At 45.2% G+C, this 23,351-nt stretch overlaps 1 protein-coding gene across 1 annotated transcript in view; it reads right to left on the reverse strand.

Annotated features, from left to right (window-relative positions):
* Window positions 1-15,422, reverse strand: part of LOC131278909 (anthrax toxin receptor-like) — a 68,642-nt gene extending 53,220 nt beyond the window's left edge. Inside the window, exon 1 of the mRNA XM_058299549.1 lies at window positions 15,232-15,422. Within this exon, the coding sequence (XP_058155532.1) occupies window positions 15,232-15,422 (191 nt within the window). The remainder of the gene's footprint in view (window positions 1-15,231) is intronic.
* Window positions 15,423-23,351: the final 7,929 nt, after the last annotated feature.

Consider the following 23,351-nt stretch of genomic DNA (forward strand, 5'->3'; position numbering starts at 1 on the left):
AGAGAATATCTATGAAAAAATCGGGAAGCTAGTTATATAAGAGGGAAGCTTCTACATAATCAGAAAGCATGGGAAACTAAAAGATCCCTGAAGTAACAAGATAAAAAATAAACATAACAAATCATTAAAAACTAAACACCATAATAAATAGCTCAGCTATAAACAATATATTGTAATTGCAAAGTAAGCAATAAATACTTAGTCTGAAATTATTTAACTCTGTTAGGAAAATGGAAGAGTTCAAGAGATAATATGTAAACTTTAATAAGAAACTGTACTCAGTACAACCATGTTATCAGAATAATGTGCAACATGCTCACAAAAGAAGAGGTTTTGCAAGTGGCTGCTTCTGGAAGGTAGGATTGGAGGTCAGGAGATGGGAGGTTAATTTTCAGTTTAGATGGGGCCATTCCTGCAGGGTATGAAAATGTTGGTCCATGCAAGGAAACCTGACCTAAAATTCAGAGTTATCTTCACAGTGTCTCCGTAAAGAATGTGTCCCTGGGCACTGGACATGTGTGAGTGGAGGTAGATTAGCAGTGCAGTTCTATCCCCAGGTGGAGATTGAGCCTGATGACCTGTGAGGTCACTAACCACTCTGTGAGCTGTGAATCCTGAAACCAAGCAGCAAACAAGACAGGGTGGAAAAAATATGTTTCAGCATCAAGCCTGTACCTTCCTCCTGATCTTCCCACTGCCTGAATATACTGAGGTCAGACCACAAAAGCCACATGGGGCCATTGGCCTGCAAGGGCATCCAGTGAGCTGCTAGGTCTCAAGCATCTTGGGGAGAGGCCCCAACATTTGGCTACTAGGACTGTCCGGAGCAGGCTGATGCTTCTTGGGCAGTGAGATGACAACTCCCAGCAGGAAGTGGTGGATGGCAGGAGTGTCAGAGGAAAGGACAGGAGGCAGGCAGGTGGGACCAGGCATCCCATCCAGCCTTTACCCTGGAATGCCCTTTATTCCACACCTGCACATCAGCCACAGGCACCTCCTTGTGGCCTTGTGAGGGGTCCTGAGAAGGTGAAAACAAGAGAACCTGGATGGCCCTCTGAAAGGGAGAGCACAGAGTAACTGCTGCCTTGTCTGTCTCTGTTCATCCTTGTGCATCTGCTGCCTTCCTAAGGTCAGTTCCTGGAAACTGACTTAATCCAGCAGTACACCAGGATCTCAAAGATGCTGAGGAAGGGGGTACAAGTCACAGCCAAGGCTGTAGGGAAGCTGTGCGGCAGCCTATTTCATGGGTTGAAAGAATTTTGTTGGAAGACTCCAGGCTCACTGCCTCGGGCCGTTGGCTAGATCTCTGCTGTGACACTGGCTCAGGCCTGGTGTGAACTGGGGGTTCCAGGCTGCAGCCCCCTGAGGCAAGCTGTGTGAAGCCTCAAAGAAAAGATGGACCAACTGCATGTCACAGGCCAAAGGGAGATGAAGGGACACTCGGAGATGCCCAGGAGAGGAGCAGGACAGGCAGGACCTCTCCCCTTTGGAAGAGAATTTAGGACAGGTTCTAGATCTGTCATCAGCCTATCAGAAGCCGCTCCTCAACCATCTACTCCAGGTTGCGGTCACCCCTCGGGCTGAAGTGTGGCCTGGCGGGGGAGCGGCCGCGGCAGGCCAAGCCACTGCCCCCATAATAGGGTGGCTGGTCGGACTCACCGCCACCCCTGAAGGGAGCTCGGCATGGGCGCAGAGTGCCCTCGGGTCTCCCCTTCTCGGCCGCCATGCTTCCGCGGCTGCCCCTCCTCCTGGATGGTGCCAACGATGCCTTGTGGGGCGGCACCCTTCTTCTTCTTTCTCCCTGCGCAGGCGCAGGGCGGAAAATTCCAGTCTGCCCTTTTCCCCTCCCCCGACAGCAGCAACAGCCAGGCGTGGGCGGAAAAATCCAATCTGCCCTTTTCCCTTCCCCCGACAGCAGCAACAGCCAGGCGTGGGCGGGAAACTCAAGTCTGCCCTCTACCCCAGCAACAGCAGCCACCAATCCCTAAACCCTGCCCCTTCCCCCAGCAACAGCAACAGCCAATCCCTAATCACCACCCCTCCCCCATCCAGTACCGCCCACTGACCTTTCGCTGGCAACCAATCAGAACAGGGCATGGCTTCGACCAATCAGCCTTCCCCAGCCCTTATAAAACTGTTGCCTCTCCCTCAATAAAGTGGACTTGCCTGTTTACCTTGTCTCCGCGGTAGTTCTTCTGCCATGCGCCCTCCAGTCCTGAGAGCCCCCGACAAGGGCCTGGCCTCCCTTGTCCCCAGTTTGTCGCCTGCTTCTCTGGGCGACCCCTTCGTCGCTGGCTTCGCCGGGTGACCCCGTCAGCCAAACCGCGCAACCCCTTGTGAGACCGATCTCTCGTCTGCTGCCAGATCGACCCCTCGTCCCAAGCGGGACCAACCCCTCGTCCAGAGCTGGATCGACCCCTCGTCCAGAGCTGGACTGACCCCTCGTCCGCAGCCAGACCCCACCTCTACTGACCGAGCAAGCCGCCGCACCAGGTCCAAGAAAGAATTAACCAGCTGAAATCCTTTGGCCTTCCTTCAGTTAAATCCCCCCCCAAATTTGGCTGCAAACCCCAGAGATGAAGAAGTGACAGGACAGTCCAAATCCAAAGCACTCATGGGGAGGCTGCACAGAGAGCTGGTTAAGAAAGAACCAAGGGATTTTACATCCTGACCTTGAGATCCCCAAGCATGGAGAGGGGCGGGCCTGGCTCACATCCCACAGAGCCTGGCCTGGAACCCAGGTCGGGACACCTGGCATGTGCTCTGAGGCTTGTGTGCTGCCAGAAAAGAGCCATGTCATGGGCAGACAAAGGGTGTGGGTGGGTACTGTGGTGCTACAGAGAGCGGAGGGGGGTGGGGGCAGCCCCGGACGTCCCTTCCCACCTCCCTTGCCTGTGGGGCTATCCCCCCACCAGGGGGCTTCGGCGTGGGCCCTGGAAATGCAGAGGCTATCCCAGCTGCAGGGATCTTGGCCAACAGCTGAGGACAGGCACAGTCAACCCAGCAGAGACCCAGGCGAGGGCTTCCTCACTCAACCTGAGCCTTTCCTTTTCTGCGAAAAGAATCAAGAGTGGGCCTGCCTCGTTCTGGTCGAAACCTGGAAGGATAAAGCTGCAACTGAGAAGGAACATTCCTTCCTTCTTCACAGGGTCGAGGCACTGGGCTCATTCCTCCAGGTGTTGCCATCCAGCCTGATGGAGGTGGGGCTGGAGACTGAGGAGGAATGTCAGTGTGGGGCCCTGGCTCACAGCCCCCAGAGCAGAAAGTCAGGCAGGGACCCTCAGGGACTGCAGCACGCCATCAGCAAATACTGGAGACTTTGGGAAGAGCATGTCCTTGATTGGGCCTTAGTGTGGGACTTTGAAACCTGTGAGCCAATAAAAGGCTGTTCTAAGCTAACTCATTGTGTGCCTCAACAGTGTCGGCAAACCAAGACAGATTTTGGTACTGGGAGTGGGGTGCTGCTTTTAAAATTATCTAAACATATGGAAGTGGCTTTAGAATTGGATAATGGGTGAGGGTTGGAAGAATGTGAAGCACTTGATTAAAAAAAAAAAGCCTAGATTACTTTGAAGAGACGAGTGGTAGAAATGTGTATATTAAAAGTAAATTGTATACAATTTCTATTTGGTTTGATCCTAAAGTTTTGGTAAGGAATGGTGGCGATGGTTGCACTGCATTGTGAATGTAATTAGCAACACTGATTCATAGCCCTGAATTACATTATGAATGTGGGTAAAGGGGAAATGTCAGGTTGTAAATATGTTACTAGATTAAATTTTTTAAAGAAAACTTAGGACTGTACAACTCAGGCAGAGAACCAAATTGTAAACTATGGACTACAGTTAATAATACAATTATAAAATGTCCTTTCATGAATTGTAACCAATGTAAAACACTAATGTAAGGTATTAATAATAGGATGGTATATTTGAATTCTTTTTCTTGCATGATTTTTCTGTAAGCCTACAACTGTTCTAATAAAAAAAGAGAAATTGGCAAACAAATGTTTCTGGTGAGGGTTCAGAAATAACTGAAAGGTGTAGAGAAAGCTTCTTATCAACTTAGAGAATACTTGTATTGCAATGAACATAATGTTTATAGAAATATGGACATCAAAAGTGCTTCTGGTGAGGCCTTAGGAGGAAATGATGAATGTGTTCTTGGAAACTGGAAGAAAGGCAAATCCTTATTATGTAGCAATGAACTTGGTGAAATTGTGTAGCTAAGCTGGATGGAAGACAAAACTTGTAAGTGAGCTCTTGGATGTTTAGCTAGGAAATTTCCAAGGTAAGTGTGGAAAATGCTGCCTGGTATCTCCTTGCTATTTTTAGCAAATTGAGGGAGGGAAAACAAGTCTAAAAGGAACCAGCTATTGATGCTTTGGAAAGTTCTCAGCCAATCAAGACAACATATTCTGATTAGGCACGGAAACAGCTCTATTAGGGCCCTCCCCAAGATTGGAGGAAGGGAGCTCCCAAGAACACGGTCCCTCAGGAGGCTTTGGTTGAACTGAAATTTGCAAAGATGAGGTGTATGACTCATGGATCCAACCAGCCACTTCAGAGGAAGTCAGGCTTGGAAATGCATTTATCCAGGAAGGATCTGTGGGAAATCCTTTTGTCTGGTAGCATGGGCACTCTTGAACTGCATGCAAAACTGACAAGAATTTTGAGAATTTTCTGAGTACAGGCACTGCCAGCCTTGGCACAAAGGGTCAGAGATGGGACAAAATCAAGAAAAAATGACTGCAGGGGCAGAGCCATGGGAGCAGAAGTCTGGGCTAACTTCTCGTTTGCACTTCAGTCCTTGCTTCCATCCTTCCTCCTTCATATCCATTCTCTCCACAGATGCCAAAGGCTCTTTTGAAAACACAAGTCTGACCCACCACACTTCTGATGAAGGCCTCCTTTCAGTGACCCCCAAATGCCCTTGAGATGAAGAGCAAACCTTATTCATGGCCCCAGGTCCCTGCCATCTGGCCTGTCCTCTCCTCTTCCTCTTCCTTTCTCCCCTTCCTTCTTTAAGCTCCTAGACCACCTGACATCTGCTTTCTCTGGATCTCTGCACAGGCTTTGCCCTCAGCATGGAGTTCCTTCCCTAGGACTCAGAGGTGCCCCAGTCAAGGAAGTGGGCACACAGTAGGGGCTCACCCACATTTTCCAAGTCCATCCAGTGTAAACACCTGGTCCCCAAATCCTGGGTGTCCCTGAATGGGAGTGATAACCAGAGACCCTCCACACAGCTAACAGATTTTTTTTTAAATTCCCCCCACCCCTTGCAGCTTGTTTGTTGTCTGCTTTCTGTGTCCATTCACTGTGCTTTCTTCTGTGTGTCTGTACATTTATTTATATTTATTGCCCCCCCTTTGTGGCTTGCTTTTTGTCTGCACTCTGTGTCCATTTGCTGCACACTCCTCTATGATTTTACTTGTCTCCCTTTTAGTTGCGTCACCTTGCTGGGTTGGCTCTCCACGGTGTGCAGGCGAGCCTGCCTTCACAAGCCTACCACCATATGGTAGACGGGAGCCCAACTGATTGAGCCACAGCCGCTTCCCTAACAGATTATTTTTGCCTCCAAGACCACATCAGCAGCTCCCAGGGACCCCAGCCATTGGTTTAGGACTGGGTCCTGGAGTTGCACACTCCAGAGTTTCTATTCTGTCTCCAGGTCTTCCTTCTAGAAGTGTCAACAGATCACTTTCAGTCCATGAGCCTCCTCCTCTCATTCTCTACAAAGTAAGGGTAATGCCATTTACCCACAGTGTTGTCAGACACTCAGTCAGGGGCGTTCACTTCCTCCTTACACTTACCCCAGTCCAGGCCACAACTCACCTTCCCCACTCAAACTGTCAAAAATTTCATGGCCTCTGCTTTCAATATGGGTTTGGAATGTGGCCAATTACCATATTCTCCACCAACCTATATCCTCCCCATCATCTTCTCCAACCCCCACGTGAATGTGCGCCGAGCTCAGGAAAGAGGGCACATTAGTTCCCTGGGGTTAAGAAGTCCACTGTGGTCCTGATAAGACTTCTGCACCCACCTCTGGCCACATGCCACCTTGAGGATATGCAATGTGTATACAAGGGTGATTTCTTTGGCAAGCTCAGCATATACTCCATTTTCATAATCCAGTAGCATCGTGGACTGGCAATTGTATAGACTGAGTTTGAGAAAGGGACCATGTAGAGCATCATCAATCCTAGGGTCTGATCTGGGCCATAGGCAACTTGAGTTGCTCACCCTGTCCCCTGCCCTCCAAGGATACCTAGAGGTACCTGTGCTTCCTCCCCTCTTTTAAGAAGCCAAATGAGAGCTATTAGGAGCAAAATAGTAAAATAGGAAGTATTAAAGAATCTTCCCTCCACCTCAAAAAAAATGAGCTAGAAAAAGAGAGTGTAATTAACTAGGGGGTAACCCCAAAACCAGATCAGACATTCAGAACAATGATGGGAGTTCAGGATGTAAGGAAAGACTGCCAATAATTCAGTTTTTGTAATGAAGACTAGAAACCATGAGACCTGCAGTGCTGGCAGTGGAGGTGGCACAGCTATGGCAATATGTCATAGATTCTAGGAGTAGCTGGCTGTAGTCACTGTGGGCAGAGGAAACATCATTTCTAAAAGTCTGGCTGGAGGTCAAGGTCAGTTTGGGAAATCCTGAGACACCAGCACACATGCTAAGTTCAGTCTGGGCCCACTCAGCAGAAGGGGGTTCTGGTAAAGATCCAAGCATCTTTATATTTGGTCGGTATCTGTGATGGTTAGACTAATGTGTCAACTCAGCCAGGTAATCGTACCCAGTTGTTTGGTCAACCAAGCACTGGGCTAACTGTAGTAAAAGGGCATTTATAGGCTTTAGTCACCACTGATTTTACTGCATAGATAGCTGATTACATCTACATCAGTCAGGGAGATTTCTGTCAGCAAGGAGTGACACTTTATCTAATCAGTTGAATTCCTTAAAAGGGGAAGTGATTCAGCACTCAGAGAGAATTTCCCATCTCGTCTTTGGACAGCCAACATCTCCCAGAAACTCATCAAGGACCTTCATTGGATGTTCATCAGAGCCATGCTTTGCAGCCTGCCTGTGGAACCTGGACGTGTGCAACCCCACGGTGACATAAGAGACTCTTATAAAATCGCATACTATTGACAGATATCTACTATTGATTTTGTTTCTCTAGAGAACCCTGACTAACACAGTTTCATTTCTCTTTTTGTGTGTATTTTCTGGTGGATGGGTCATGAAGGACCTGCAGAGACACAAGCCTTGATTTTGGCTTTCCTGGCAACAATAGCTTCCAGCTTTCCACTGGCATCTACTTAGAGAATTAAGGGGTGGCAGACATTTTTGGAAGGGGTGAGGGTATGTTTTTTTCCTTATTATTCTACCCCCTCACTTTTTTGTCTTTTATTTGATCTGGAAGACTGAGGAAGGCAATAGCTAGCCTGCAGAGTGACCACAATACTCGAAACTCAAAATGTCCAATTCTCAACCAAAAATTACAAAAATGCAAGGAGAGAGGAAAGTATGACTCATTTGCAGGAAAAAATGAATTCAAAAGAATCTTTTAACAGAGGAATCCCAGTCACTTGGATTACTAATCAAAGATCATAGATCAATTCTCTTAACAGGACAAATGAACTAAAGGAAACCAGGAAAACAATATATTAACAAAATTATTATTTCAATCATGAGACAGGAATTATAAAGAGGAATCAAATAGAAATTCTTGAACTAAAATTATTCTAACATGAGGAAAATTCAATAGCATGGACAGACTGAAACAAGAAGAAAGGATCAGCAAACCAGAAGATAAGACCATTGAAATTATGCAAGTTGAGAAGCAGAAAGAAAAAAGAATGAAAAAGTGAAGAGAGTATAAGGAAATGGTAGGACAATATCAAGTGTACCAATTCATATGTCATAGGAATCCCAGAGGTAGAAGAGAAAAAGTGGAAGAAAGAATTCTAAAAGAGATAATTGCCAAAAATGTCACAAATATGATGAAAGATAGAAATAAACTAATCCAATAAGCTCAATCAACTTCATGATAGATAAATTCAAAGAGATCTACATTAAGACACATTTTAGTGGAAATGGCAAAGCCCAGAGATAAAAAGAGAATCTTGAAAACAGCAGGAATGAAGTGATACATCTTGTAAAAGGGATGCTTAGGAAGATTAACATTTGGTTGTTAATTCAAATATATGGAAGACAGAAGGCAATGGCGTGAAAGATTTGAAGAGTTGAAAGAAAAAAATGACTGTCAAAGGAAAATAATATATCTACAAAATTTCTCCTCAAATATGAGGGAGAAACTGTGATATTTCCAAATAAACACAAACTGAGGAAGTTCATTACAAATAGACATGCCTTATAAAAATGTTAAAGGAACTCCTTCATATTGAAAGGAAAGAACACTAGACATCAACTCCAAGCTGTTTGAAAAATAAAGACCTGTGGTTTAGGTACATATATGGCTAAATGTAAATGTCAATATTACTGCATGTGTCATTTGTAAAACCATCTTTTATTTATTATATGGCTTAAAGTTCAAATGCATAAAGTCAACCATAGTGATACATTATAGAGCACACATGTAAGAAGAACCTTTCAATAAATGTAACATAGGGAAGGAGAGAAATAGGAAAAGGTTATGTGTAAACTATTGAAAATAAACTATAATAGATCTATTATGTCAAATGTGATCCATATGTTAATCACAAAAATGTCCAAATTATCTACACAAATGGAAATGAGAAGTGATTTAAAATGGGTCATGATAAAGGATCACCTTAGCAAAAAAAGGTAGATAATAATGGAGCAAAGGAGGGATAAAAATGGATGAGACATACAAAAAGCAAGTAGCAAAATGCTAGAAGTCTTGCCTTTTAAATAAATACCTTAGTCTAAATGAATTAAACACTCAAATATAAAGGTAGAGATTGGCAGAAAGAATAAAGAAGCATGATCCAACTATATGCACTTACAAGAGACTCATTTTTATTCCAAAGACACAAATAGGTTGAAAGTGAAAAAATGAAAAAGAATGTCCCAAGCAAATTATAACCAAAAGAGAGCTAAGATGGATATCTGATATCTTTCATATCTGAAAAAATATATGGTAAGCAAACACTCTTACAAGAAACAAAGATGGTTATTATATATTGCTAAAAGAGTCAATTAAAATAGAAGATATAACAATTATAAAACATATATGCATGTAACAACAGGGCCCCAAATACATGAAGAAAAAGTAGAAAGAGCTGAAAGGAGAAATAGACAGTTCTATAATAATAGTTTCAACACACCATTTACCATAGTAGATAAAACATTGAGACAGAAAATCAGCATAGAAATAGAAAATTGAAATAGCACCATAAACCACCTAGAACTAAGAGACATATATAGGGCAATTTACCCAACGACACAGAACACATACATCCTTCAAGTGCACATGGATCATTCCATAGGAAGACCATATGTTAGGGCATAAGACTTGTAAATTTTAAAAAATGAAAATCATACAAAGTAACTTCTTGGAGCACAATGGAATGAAGCTAGAAATCAATAACAGAAGGATCACTGGAAAAATTATAAATATGTGGAAATTAAACTACAAACTCTTCAAAACCAGTGGGTTGAAGAAGAAATCACAGAGGAAATTAAGAAGAGATCTGATGTGGGGGCATTTTCAGGACTTGGAGTTGTCCTGGGTGGAACTGCAGGGACAGATGCTGGACATTGCATGTCCTGCCATGGCCCACGGGGTGGAGTGGGGGAGAGTGTAAACTACAGTGTAAACCATTATCCATGTGGTGCAGCAGTGCTGCAAGATGTATTCACCAAATGCAATGAATGTGCCACGATGATGAAAGAAGTTGTTGATGTGGGAGGAGTAGGGTGAGGGGAGTAGGGGATATATGGAGACTTCATATTCCTTTAATGTAACATTTTTTTTAAATTAAAAAGGTAGAAAAAAAGAGAAAATACTTAGAAATATTTTTTTAAAGCCAACATACCAAAATTCATGGGATAGAATGAATGCAGTGCTGAAAAGGAAATTTATAGCAATGAATTCCTATATGAAAAAGAAGAGAAAAATCTCAAATCAATAACTTGACTTCACATTCTGATGAACCAGTGAGAGCAAAATAAATTCAGTGTTACCAGAAGGAAGGAAATAATTTCTATATTAGACCACAGATTAATGAAATGGAGAATGGAAAACCATTTGAGACAATCAATGGAAATAAACTTGGGTTTATGATAATTGGACAAAAAGGACTGTATTTTACCTACAGTGTCAAAGAAAAAATATACAAATAACTAAAATCAAAATAAAATAGTGATGTCATTACTGACTTTATAGAAATAAAAAGAATTATAAAAGAGTACTCTAAACAATTTTATACCAACAAATTAGAGGGCCAAGGTCAATTAGAAAAAGTCTTAAAAATACATCAACTACCTAAACTGACTCAAGAAGAAAGAGAAAATCTGTACAAATCTATAACAAATAAAGACACTGAATAAACAGAACCATTCACCAAAGGTCCAGGAATAGATGGTTTCAATAGTTAATTCTACCAATACTTCAAGTACAAAATAACACCAATCCTTCTCTGATCCTTCCAAAGCATTCAAAAAGAAGGAACACTTTATAATTCATTCTATAAGGCCAGCATTACCTGGATACCAAAGGCTAATAAGGAAAGAAAATTACAGAGCAAGTTCCCTTGTGAATACTGATGCCAAAAACTTGAACAAAATGCTAGCAAACTGAATCCAACAGCATGTGACAAAAGATTGTACCCATGACCAAGTGGTATATATCCCAAAATTCAAGACTGGTTCAATATATGAAAATCAATCCATGAATAGAATGAAGGAAACAAAAACACATGATCATCTAAATGGATGCAGAAAACACACTTGGAAAAAAACCAGCACCCTTTCTTGATTAAAACACTTAGAATTCTAGGATTAGAAGGGAACTTTTTCTTTATGATAAAGGTCAATTACTAGAAAATGACCTTAAATAAAAGGGCCAACTCGGACCAGCAGAATATCTCAGTCTACATATAATACCAGGAGTTAAAAATGCTTTTTGACCTGAATAAAAGGGGGAAATGGAAAGGACAAATGAGTTCATATGGCTATGAGTCTCCAAAAAGAGCCAGGAGGTTATCAGAGGGGTTGCCCTTCCACACACCTCAGCAGAGTCCCAGAGACAGATAAAGTAGATACAATCCCAGGTACTGGTTCTTCTCAGGGCTACAGACACCCACAGGTTCTATGGTCATGGCAGATGGAGTTCAGTGCCATGTCAGTTGGCCCTACTTTGGAGTTTGTGTTTCCGTGTGATGGAGCTGGACTCAGATGTGATCTTTGTCCACAAGTCTCTCCTGTTACTTTTACCAGAACTGTAGTTGGTGCTGGGGTTTAATGTATACCCAGGGGACCTGAATCTCTGGACTGACCATGTGATAGCCAGGCCGTGAGCCTCAGCAGACTTGCAAATCCTACACTCTGGTTTATTGGACTTACCCCACTCAGCCAACAAGGTGAAGAAGGTCAACCACCACACCAGGGAGCCAAGAGTGCCTACAACTGAAAGCAGGAGAATTGCATCCAGCATGCCTGTGGAATCTAAGCCCCCTCTTGATATAGATGTGGAGTGGAAACAACCATTCTAAGGTCCACAGGATGGAGGGATAGAGTATGGATTAGAGTGGAATTACTGATATTCTATTCATGAACTATTGTGATGAGTAATCGAAGAAAATGTGGCATTGGTGTGGAGAAAGTGGCCATGGTGTCTGCTGGGGGTAGGGAGGGGGAGGAAGAGATGTGATGTAGGGTGTTTTCGGTACTTGGAGTTGTCCTGGGTGGTGCTGCAAGGACAGTTACCGGACATTGTTTGTCCTCCCATGGCCCACTGGGTGGACTGTGGGAGAGTGTGGGCTATGGTGTGGATCATTGACCATGAGGTGCAGTGGTGTTCAGAGATGTATTCACCAAGTGCAATGAATGTCTCATGATGATGGAGGAGGTTGTTGTTATGGGGGAGGAGTGGGGTGAGGGGGTGGGGGTTATATGGGGCCTCATATTTTTTTAATGTAACAAAAAAAATAAAGACAAAAAAGAAAAAAGAAAAACTCACATCTAACATCTTGCTCAATGATGAAAACTGAAATCTTTCCCCTTAAAATCAGAAACAAGATAAGGATGCCCATTTTAATCATGCTATTCAATATTCAATATTGTACTAGAAGTCCTAGCCAGAACAATTAAGAAGGAAGAAGAAATAAACTGTATCCAAATTGGAATCAAGAAATTGAACTATCTATTTTGCAAATGATGTTGTCTTTTAAATAGAAAAGCCAAGGGAATCCATAAGAAAACTACTAGAATTAACAAATTCAGCAAAGCAACTGGGTACAAGTTTAACACATTAAAGATCAATTATGTTTCTATATACTAACAATGCACAATCTAAACACAAAAATAGGAAAACAATTCCAGTTATGACAGCATATAAATGAATAATATATCTAGGAATAAATTTAAGCAAGGATGTAAAATCTTTTATAGTGAAAATTTCAAAAGAGAATTGAAAGATATTAAAGAAGGCATAAATGTGTGGCATGACAAATCCCATATCCATGGATTGAAAGAGTTAATATTGCCAAAATGTCAATTCTGCCCAATAGAATCTGTAGATCCAACACAATCACTGTCAAATTACAGCAGCCATTTTTGCAGAAATGGAAAAGCTGATCCTCAAATTCACATAGAACTGCAAGGAACCTCAGATAACAAAACAATTTTGAAAGAGAAGAATTAGGTTGAAAGCATACCGTTTTCCAATTTCAAAATACACTACAAAGTTACAGTAATCAAAACAGTGTGGAACTGGCCTAAAGATAATGCATCGTTGGACCACTGGAATAGAATTGAAAGTACAGAAATAAGCCCAAACATATATGGACAATTGATTTTGTACAAAATTGTCAGTAACACACATATGTGAAAGATTAGATTCTAACAAATGACATCATTAAAACCTGGATATCCCCTTGCAAAGGAATGAGGCTCGACTCCTACCTCATATCATATACAAAAATTGACTCAAATTGGATGAAGGTCCTAATTATAATGGCTAAAAATGCAAAGCTCTTTGAAGAAAACAATCTTTATGATATACTATTTGGCTATGGAGTCATAGATATGATGCCAAAGTATGAACAACAAAAGAAACAATATGTAAGTTCCATTTCATGACAATTAAAACTAATTCATTAAGGCAGTATTAAGAAAACTGAAAATATTTTACAAAATGGGAGAATAGCGGCAGATCATAGACTAATAAGGGTTTAATGTCTAAAATATACAGAAATTTTTGCAATGCAACAACAGAAGCATAAAAAACTCAGTCAAACAAAAGGCAAAAACTTGAACATACCAAAGAAGATGCACAAATGAAAAATAAGCATATGAAAAGAGCACCTACATCATTAGCCAGTAAGGAAATATAAATGCAAACTAGGTTTATGTGGCCTTGACCAACCCACTTAGCCCCTCCAAGCCTTAGTCGCCTCATCCTAAAAGAGGGGAATCGAACACACTCCCTCAGTTGTCAGGGACTAAAGTGTCTAGTACGTTGCTTATCATGTAGTAAGTGCTCAGTTAATGTGATTTCACACACCCCTGGTGCCAAGCTCCTCCTCCAACCCTGGCTGGGCTGTGCCCCCACTGGGCCAAACAGCAGAGCCTGGGAGAGCAGTAGGATGGCTGCCCAGCAGCGGGGGGCCCTCTGGCCTCACTGCCCTTTCCAGAAAGACTAAACTAGAGAGGCTGTCATCCCCTCCAGATCCAGCCGTCCTCCAACCCTGATCCACTCTCCAAGGGGGCGTCAACCAGGCGAGACCTGTCCAGGGTGTGTCAGAAGTCCCCCCACTAGGCAGAGGAAGGGATTCTCTTCCAAGATCTGCCTCCATCACTTGCTCCTGGGTCCCTCACTCACCCCTGGGGCCTCACCCCTCCCACCCAGACTTGGATGGACACCCCCGTTTGCTCCTCTCCATTCCAGGGCTGTTTGGAGGATGAAAGAAGACAACCACGGTGAAACCGTAAAGTGCTCCAGCAGAATTACCATTGGTTGCACTTCCATTACTCTTCAATGAATGCAAAGTTCACTGTCAACCCAACAGGAGGAGCTGAAGGTAGAAGCAAGACAATCTCTCCAAGGCTGACCCTGCACCTCCCTTTCCTTCTTTGGAAGGACAACCTCACAGGGGCCAGGAGGCATGTGAGCCACTGCCCAGGGGCCAAGGCCACAAGCAGACCCGCCAGCTGCTCCTGAAAGTGACTGTGAAGAAGGAAGCAAAGCCACCAGAAGAAGCAAAGCAAAGGATTTTCCAAGCACCAGCGACACTTAAAATACCCAAAGAAAGCCACGAACCTGCTTCTTTGGGACCCTGTAAAGCCAGAAGTCTTATAGACTAAAGATCAGCCCACTTGAAGGCCACTTAAAAGAAGGGACAGAAGCTTCAGAAACATTGTGGTGGCTTATGTTCCCTTCCTTATAAAGAACTAAAAGAAAACAGTTTGACAGCCAAGAGATTTCAAATGGAGTCAGGAGGCCACGCGGGAGGTGACTCTTAGGCAGGTCTCAGGTGTCACAAACCACTCGAGTCTGCAAAGCCTCAGGCACAGGCTCCTCAAAATCTCAGGGGCATCCCCACACCAAAAAGCAAAGCGCAATGAAAGGACTCAGCTAACTCCTAACATAACCCCAACCATCCTCCAGCCACAGTCAACTTTTGTGCTCGTCTTTTTCTTTGAAATCTCTTGCTTGGAGATGCCACAACACAACACTACTTGGGGTGCTCCCTGAATCTCTGCTCCCCGAATTGCCATTGAGGCCAAATGAACGTCTTGGTTGCCTTGCATCTTAGTCTATTTCTCAGTAGAAACCTCCAAAGGAAAAGTATCTGGACACAAAAGCCTGGAGCATCCTTCTGCCTCGGGAAACGAGGCGTTCCCAGAGCCACCTCTCTTGCGACTGACCCCTGGGCCTCCCGCAGCGCCCACAAAACAGGGGCTCCCCAGGCCCTGGACCCAGGCAGAACCTCCCTGTGGAGCCTGGACCTGCTCCAACAACCCTCCCCGCCCCCCACCCCCACCCCCAGTGCACCAGGCGCCCCCAGCAACTTACTTGTCCAGGACGAAATAGAGATCCAAGGAGGGCTGGCAGGTTCCCAAATCCCCTGTATTCTGGAGCCACGTGCCCCTCCCGCTCCGAACGTGATGGGGTCTGCCCCCCACGCTCAACACCTGCAGCTGCAGGAGCAGCAGCAGCAGCCATAAGGGCGCTGGCCCGGGCGCCCGGGGAGCGCGGCTCCCCATCCGTCTGGTATCTCTGGAAGCCTGGAGTCAGGCCCAGCAAGTCCACCAAAGTCTCTTCCAAGCGCTACCTCCGCCTCTGCGCGTGCTCAGCGGCCGCCGGCCCGCGCCTCTAGCCTAGACACGCACGACCTCGCCACGCACCCACGGAGCGCGCCAAGCAAGACAGCGACTGGCTCTGGGAACCAGCCGCAACTGCCTGCTCGCCCCCTTCCGCCGCCCCGGGGCCAGGTTATTACGACGGCCATGAGGCTGACGTGCCACTTTGTGACCTGCAGCACTGCGGGGCTGCTCACAACTGCAAGGGGGAGTCACAGGATCTGTGCGGGGTGGGAGGGGGCTAAAGAGGCGCCCCTTTCCCCCAGACCCTCACAGGGGGCCTCTAGGACTCTCAAAATCGCTGCGTTTTTGCTTAATAGCATGTTACCAGAAGGGTCTGGGTGCTGGCGGATGAGGACCCGGCACTCCCTCGCCCCCCACCTGCTCTCCCCACCCCGGCCTGGGAGCAGAGCCTGGAGGCAGAGGCTGGGCTCAGGCATCTCTCTGGTCCTGTTACTGTCAATCCTGCGGGGAACGCAAGTGGAACCCAGAGGGTGCTCGCAGGCTGAGGACGCCTCCCTCTCCTCGCCCAGCAGGAGGCGGTCCTCCCCTGACCAGCTCCAGGGGGAAACCGAGGCCCTGCAGGAGGGGCCAGCGCCGAGGGCCTGCAGCAGGCAGTGGGGGAGGCGGGGCCAGCCGCGGGCTCCGAGGGTCTCCAGACTCTCCCTTGGGGCTGCCTCTGGAGGGGTCGGAGGGAAAGCCGGCTGGGGGAGCGGGAGGGGCTCTGGGAGCCCCCGTCTGTCCTGAGGGGCCCTTTCTCCTGGAGAGAAAGCCCCGCCCGGGCTGGCGCAGCCCCCGACCCGGGGGTCCAGCCGCGACTCTCCTGGCTTGGAGGCGGAGCTGTGGGGACCCAACTGCTCAGCGCCCCCGGGCCAGGGCCAGGCGCTGACAGGGCCGCGGGGCCACGCCGCGGTTCAAGCCGGCAGGGAGGGGGGCCGGGGTCCCTCTGAGTCCCCCGGCCTGGAGCTGGCTCTGGGCTGGGGGTGCAGTGACGGGGCACGGGCTCTTCTTTCACATCCCCGAGCTCAGCACTGCGATCACCACCTGCTCTGGCTGCGGGGAAGTGCCCTGTGCGCGGAGGAGGGGAGCCCCGCGCTCAGCCCTTATCAGACCAGGAGCCTCAGGCCCCGGGACCAGCAGTGCCCACACCGTGGAGTCGGATGCCAGCGGCGCTGGGCCTCGTGGAGTCGGTGGTGGGGCCGCCCCGCGGGGCCGGCTGGTCCTTTGGGGCCTTTCTCCTCCACGCAGCTTCCCGGGGGGACATGGCTGAAGTGTTTGCTGAGGGAGGGAGCGCAAAGCCGGCGTGCAGGGGCTCCGGGTGCGAGCACGTGTTGTTGAAGGGAGGGCCTAGGATCCCAGCTGCTGGGGGAGAAGGGGCAGGCAGAGGGTGCCTGGAACCCCTGGGAGAAGGCGTCACTCCATAATTTTACAGTATATGTTCAGTTCATAATAGCACAATCAAACAGTATTTGTTCTTTTGTATCTGGCTTGCTTCACTCAACATAATGTCCTCCAGGTTCATCCATGTTGTCATGTTTCCACATTTCTTCTTATGGTTGCATACTATTCCATTGGGAGAATACACCACAATTGGTTTACCCATTCATCAGTTGATGGATACCTGGGTTGTTTCCAGCTTTTAACAATCGTGAATAATGATGGGTGTGCAGAAGTCTGTTCGTTACACTGCTCTCAGTTCTTCTGGCTATATACCTAGTAATGGTATATCCAGGTCACATGGTAAGTCTATATTCGACATCCTTAGAAACTGCCCAACTGTCCTCCACAGTGGCTGTACCATTCTACATTCTAACCAACAGTGAATAAGTGTTCCTACCTCCAACACTTACACTTTTCCAACTTTTACTAGTGGCCAGTCTAGCAGGTGTGAAATAATATCTCGTAGTTTTGATTTGCATTTCCCTAATTGCTAGTGATGTTGAACATTTTTCATGTGTTTCTTCACCATTTGTATTTCTTCTTTGGACAATTGTCTTTTGAACTCTTTTGCCCATTTTTTAATCAGGCAGTTTGACTTTTTATTGTTGAGTTGTATGACCTCTATATAACATGGATATTAAACCCTTATCAGATATGTGATTGCCAAATATTTACCCCCATTGATTCAGCTGCCTTTTCACCCTTTTGACAAAGTCCTATAAGGACAAAGTGTTTAATTTTGAGGAGGTCCCATTTATCAATTTTCTCTTTCATTGTTTGTGCTATCGGTATAAGATTAAGAAAATATTACCTACCACAAGATCTTTTTTTTTTTTTAAAGATTTATTTATTTATTTGATTCCCCCCTCCCCTGGTTTGTTCTTGGTGTCTATTTGCTGTGTCTTGTTTCTTTGTCCGCTTCTGTTGTGGTCCGCAGCACGGGAAGTGTGGGCGGCGCCATTCCTGGGCAGGCTGCTCTTTCTTTTCATGCTGGGCGGCTTTCCTCACGGCCGCACTCCTTGCGCGTGGGCCTCCCCCATGCGGGGGACACCCTTGCGTGGCAGGGCACTCCTTGCGCGCAGTGGCATCAGCACTGCACGTGGCCAGCTCCACACGGGTCAAGGAGGCCCAGGGTTTGAACCGCGGACCTCCCATGTGGTAGATGGACGCCCTAACCACTGGGCCAAAGTCCGTTTCCCTACCACAAGATCTTAAAGATGTTTCTCAACATTTTCTTCTGGGAGCTTTATAGTTGTCTCTTTTATATTTACGTCCTTGATCCATTTTGTTTTATTTATTTTTACACTTTTTTAATTAAAGTTAATAGATTACAAAGAACACTACATTAAAAAATATTTTAAAAAACATGAAGTTCCCATATACCCCACTCCCCACCCCACCCCATCATTTTTGTAAATTATATATTTTTGAAGATATATACATCACACAAAATAAAGTTACATTAAAAAATATGAGGTTCCCGTATACCCCCGACTCCTGCACCCCACTCCTCCCACACCAACAACCTCCTCCATCATTGTGGCACACTCATCGCACTTTGTTGAGCACATTTTGGAGCACTGCTACACCACATACATAATAGTTTACATGTAGTTCACACTCTCCTCCCATACATTCAGAAGGTTATGGCAGGATATATAAAGTTCAGCATCTGATCCTGCAGTATCATTTAGGACAACTCAAAGTCCCCAAAATGCCCCCACATCACATCCCTTCTTCCCTCTCCCTGCCCTCAGCAACTACCGTGGTCTCATTCTCCACCTCAATGCTACAATTTCTTCTATTACTAGTCACAATAGTTTTATAGTAAAATGTCAGTAAGCCCACTCTAATCCATATTTTATTCCTCCATCCTGTGGACCCTGGGATGGTGATGTCCATTCCACCTCTAGATCAAAAGGGGGCTTAGGTTCCATGAATGATGAATGCAATTCCTCTGGTTGCAGTTGTTGGCACTTTTGATTCCCTGGTGTGGTGTTTACCATCTTCATCTCTCTGTTAGCTGGCCTGGGTAAGTCCAAAGAAACAAAGAGTAGGAGTCCCAACTCTACTGAGGCTCAAGGCCCAGCTGGCACATGGGCAGTCCAGACCCCTAAGCATGCACCATCCCTAGCACCAACCACAGTTTCAGTAAAAGTGACAGAAGAGGCATGTGTAGGAAGGTCACATCTGAGTCCAGCTCTATCACACTCAGGAGCACAAAGTCCAAAGTAGGGCCCTCTGACATGGCACAGAACTCCAAATCAATCTGCCATGACCATATACCCTGTGGATCTCCATAGCCTTCAGGAGAACCAGCACCTAGGGTTGCATCTACTTTGGCTCTCTCTGGGGTCCTGCTGAGGTGTGCATAAGTGTGACCCCTCTGATGACCTCCCAACTCGTTTTTGAAGACTCTTAGCCATATAAACTCATTTGTGTTTGCCAATTCCTCCTTTTATTCAAGGTCAAAAAGTCATTTTTAACACTGGATCATACATTTGGGCTGAGATATTCTGCTGGTCTGAGTTGACCCTTTTATTCAAGGTCTCTTTCTAGTTGCATCAGCAGTTAGTGATTGGTTGTAATCCCTCGGGGCCAGGGAGGCTCATCCCCAGGAGTCATGTCCCATGCTGGGGGGAAGGTAATGCATTTACATGCTGAGTTTGGCTTAGAGAGTGGCCACATTTATGCAGCATCGAGGCTTTCATGAGGTAACTCTTAGGTACCCTGCAGCTCTAAGCCAGTTCATATTTCAGGCACACAGGTTCATAAGCATAGTCATCAGTATAAAGGGCTCATTATTGGACCATCCTTCCTTGTTGGTCTTTGCTGTTACACTTAGGGGATTGTTGCTGTTCCATTGGGGAATGTGACAGAGCTCCCCTGGGTAGGAACTCAGTACTCCCTCTGTTGATGTTTGTAACTGTAACTTCTATAAAAATATCCAACATGTATCAGAACATTTTTATGTCCCCTATATACATGCCCTGGAGAACTCCCCCTCACTCATGTGCCCCCCATCAATAACATCCCACACCAGTGTTCCTCCACTGCGATAGTTGAACCTCTCTGTGGTCCAAATTTTCTTCAGCAATGAAACCTAATATATTGCCAAATTCAATTAATAGGAAATTGAAATACAGTGATGGGTTTAAAGCTTAGAAATAGAATACATAATAATTGAGAAATACTAAAGTAAAAATGAATTGGTGTATTAATAAAATGTAAAATATTATAAAACTTTGTTTCAAACATTTTGCCTTTTATCATTGTAATAGGTGTTGCTCTGTATGTACAGTGGCAAGGCACTTTCTTTCATTTCTTCCTCAGTGTCTATATCCTTTCTTTATTTTTCTAATTTTTAGAAAAAGTTTTAGATCACAGTAACTCTCATACACAAGATAGGGAACTCCCATATACCCAACATCAAACCCTTTCCCCAGCAATGATCTTTTTACATGTTCATGTTATATTTGCTGCAGCTGATGTACAGATATTGAAATATAGCTTTCAAACATTATGGTTTACATTATGGTTTACATTTTGGTTTATATTCTTAGACTGTACAAATTTCTAAATTTTTAGCTTCCTTATGTTTTACATTATGGCTTACATTTTAGTTTATAAACTTTTATACACTTTTGGTGTAAGTTAACATGTCCTATCTCCATCATTGTATGATCTTGTGGAGCACTTCCATTGCCCCCTAGTTGCCCTGCTTCCGTCTATTCTATACCTCTCTCCCCCTCCCCTCAGGGCCCACAGTGACAATTAATCTTCACTACTTGAGGGACCAGATTTATAGATACTGCAACAATGCTGAGGGCTTGGCATAGTAGACTGCCCTAACTAATTGGGAGCCACCAATTCTCTCAAGAGACACAATTCCCTCTATTTGGGAACATCAGGTCTCCCCAGGATGTGGGTACACTTATACACTCATTGTATGGGTCTCCACCCAATGATATAGCACACTGTTCTTTTGTATGTTCACTTTCAGAGGCCATTTCTTCAAGCTCACCAATGCTTTCTTCTGCCTCTTCAAATATGCTGTTATATGATTCCAGTTTTTTAAAAATTTCATTTATTGTGCCTTTCATTCCCATAAGATCTGCTATTTTTCTATGTATGCTTTCAAATTCTTCTTTGTGCTCATCCAATGTCTTCTTAATATCCTTAATCTCTTTTGCCATCTCATTGAATTTATTAAGGAGATTTGTTTGAACATCTATGATTAGTTGTCTCAACTCCTTTATGTCATCTGGAGGCTTAACTTATTCCTTTAACTGTGCAATAGCTTCCTTTTTCTTGGTGTGGATGTAATTTTTTTGTTGATGTCTTTGCACCTGGCTTACTAGAGTAATTATTCTCGATGCAGTTTTTCTCTTTAGTTTAGGGCTTCCTGTCCTTTCTCCCTTGCTGATTGTGCAGTAGAAACCAAGGATGTAGTTGGTGTTATAAGCTGTGGAGGCTCAAGCTGCCCTCATTACCCCAGGGACTGATGAAGCTTCTCCCAATTTTCTCCTTTTCCAGGGGTAGGGATGGAGTCACAGCTGTGTGGATTAATTCAAGTTGTTTAGGCCTATACTCTAGTTGCCCAGAGAGACTGAAGTCCCTTCATGTCTTTTTCTCCCCTACCTGGGGCTGTGATGGAGCTGCAGCTGTGGGCAGCAATCTAAGCAGTGTGGGTCCAAGACGACTGCAGTTGCCCTGATTGATTTCTGATTATTCAGTCTGTGCCAATCAAATGTACCTGCAGTTTCCTGCATAGGCTGGTGCAGGGCCTGCCAGCCTTCCCCCTGCTAGGGGTGGGGCTGATGCCTAGGCTAGGGCTGTAGGCTGATCTGGGTGAAAGAAACTGGTTCCTACCCTCACTGTGATTTTCTGTCAGCCCAGCTTTCCCTCATGCTGGGGTCGGAGTCAAAATGGCAAGTACCAGCCTCTTTTTGACCTGGACAAGTTCAAACTTTATCTATTCTTAGGGTTATACTTTAGCCAGTCAAATCTGCCAATCAGTAGCTGAAATCAGTGTCCAACCATCTCCTCCTCCCCTGTTTTAGGGAAATGGAGCTTCAAATTCCAGACACAGAATAGCTTCTGGGACAGTTTGTGCTGCCAAAGTAGGATGATCACTGGCCTCTGTGGCTTGACCGGTAATTTCCTGGAGAGGCTGGCACAGGTCCCCCTGGATTCCAGGTGGGGTTTGGTCTTATGCTAGAGCTGCAAACTGATCTAGATGGAAAGAAGCCAGTCCCTACCAGCACTGTGATTTTCATTCTGCCCCACTTCTCCTAATGCCAGGCATGGAGTTAAGATGGTGGCTACTGGCCTCTTTCTGACTTGGACAGATTCAAACTTTAGCTTTCTCAGGATTATACTTTAGCCTGGTGAATTTACTCATAAGTAGCTGAAGTTGTTGAAAAACCGTCTCTTGTTCCCCTGTTTTTGGGAAATGGAGCTTTCAATTCCAGTCCCAGAACAGATCCCAAGGCGGCTTGAGCTTCCAGTAGAGGATGGGCACTGCCCTCCTTGGCATTGAGGTCTCTACTTATGAGTCTTCTCTGCAGATGGGCAGTCTCCTCTTTCCATTCTTTCCAGGATGTTGCAGAATGCTCTTCTGGTCTCCTGGAAGCCCCAGATAGGTGTTTCAGCTAGCTCCAGATAGCTCTGGGTGTTTACTAACTCTCCTGTAGCAGAAGCTGACTCTAGGAGTGCCTTACTCTGCCACCATCTTGCCTATTGATGGATGGGACTCTCTTGGTTACAACTGTAGACTCTCTCATTTCCTTGGCATGGTGGTTATTCATCCTCACCTTCTCGTTAGTTGTCCTGGTTGAGTCCAATAAACTGGAGAGTAAGCGTTGAAACTTCGCTGAGGCTCAGGTCCTAGCTGGTACATGGGCAGCCCAAAGATTCAAATCTCTTGGACATACACCTAAGAACTCTAGCACCAAATATAGATTCAAATAAAATGGGATGGTGGAGGTATGTGTAGAGAAGTCACACCTGAGTCAAACTCTGTCACACTGGGGAGCACAAACTCCAAAATAGGGCTCACTGGCAAGGGACCAAACTTTGGAGCTATCTGCTGTGACAGTAGGCTGGCCCTGGGTGTCTCCGTAGCACTCAGGAGCCCCACTATTTGGGGCAGTATCTACTTTGTCAATCTATGAGCTCCTACTGAGACTTATGTAAGCATTACCTCTGGAATGACTTCCCAACTCACATCGAAGTCTCCTAGTCATATAAACTCATTTGTCTTTACTCCCCCCCTTTTTTTTGTTTAAAGAAAACATTTATTTATGGTTTTTATTCAAACACACACAGAACAGGTTTTCATATTTTGAACCTTGAGTGCATAGACAGGGATGTCATGCATGGAATAAATGC

The sequence above is a fragment of the Dasypus novemcinctus genome, chromosome 6 (genome assembly GCF_030445035.2).
Source record: "Dasypus novemcinctus isolate mDasNov1 chromosome 6, mDasNov1.1.hap2, whole genome shotgun sequence".
NCBI classification, from domain to species: domain Eukaryota; kingdom Metazoa; phylum Chordata; class Mammalia; order Cingulata; family Dasypodidae; genus Dasypus; species Dasypus novemcinctus.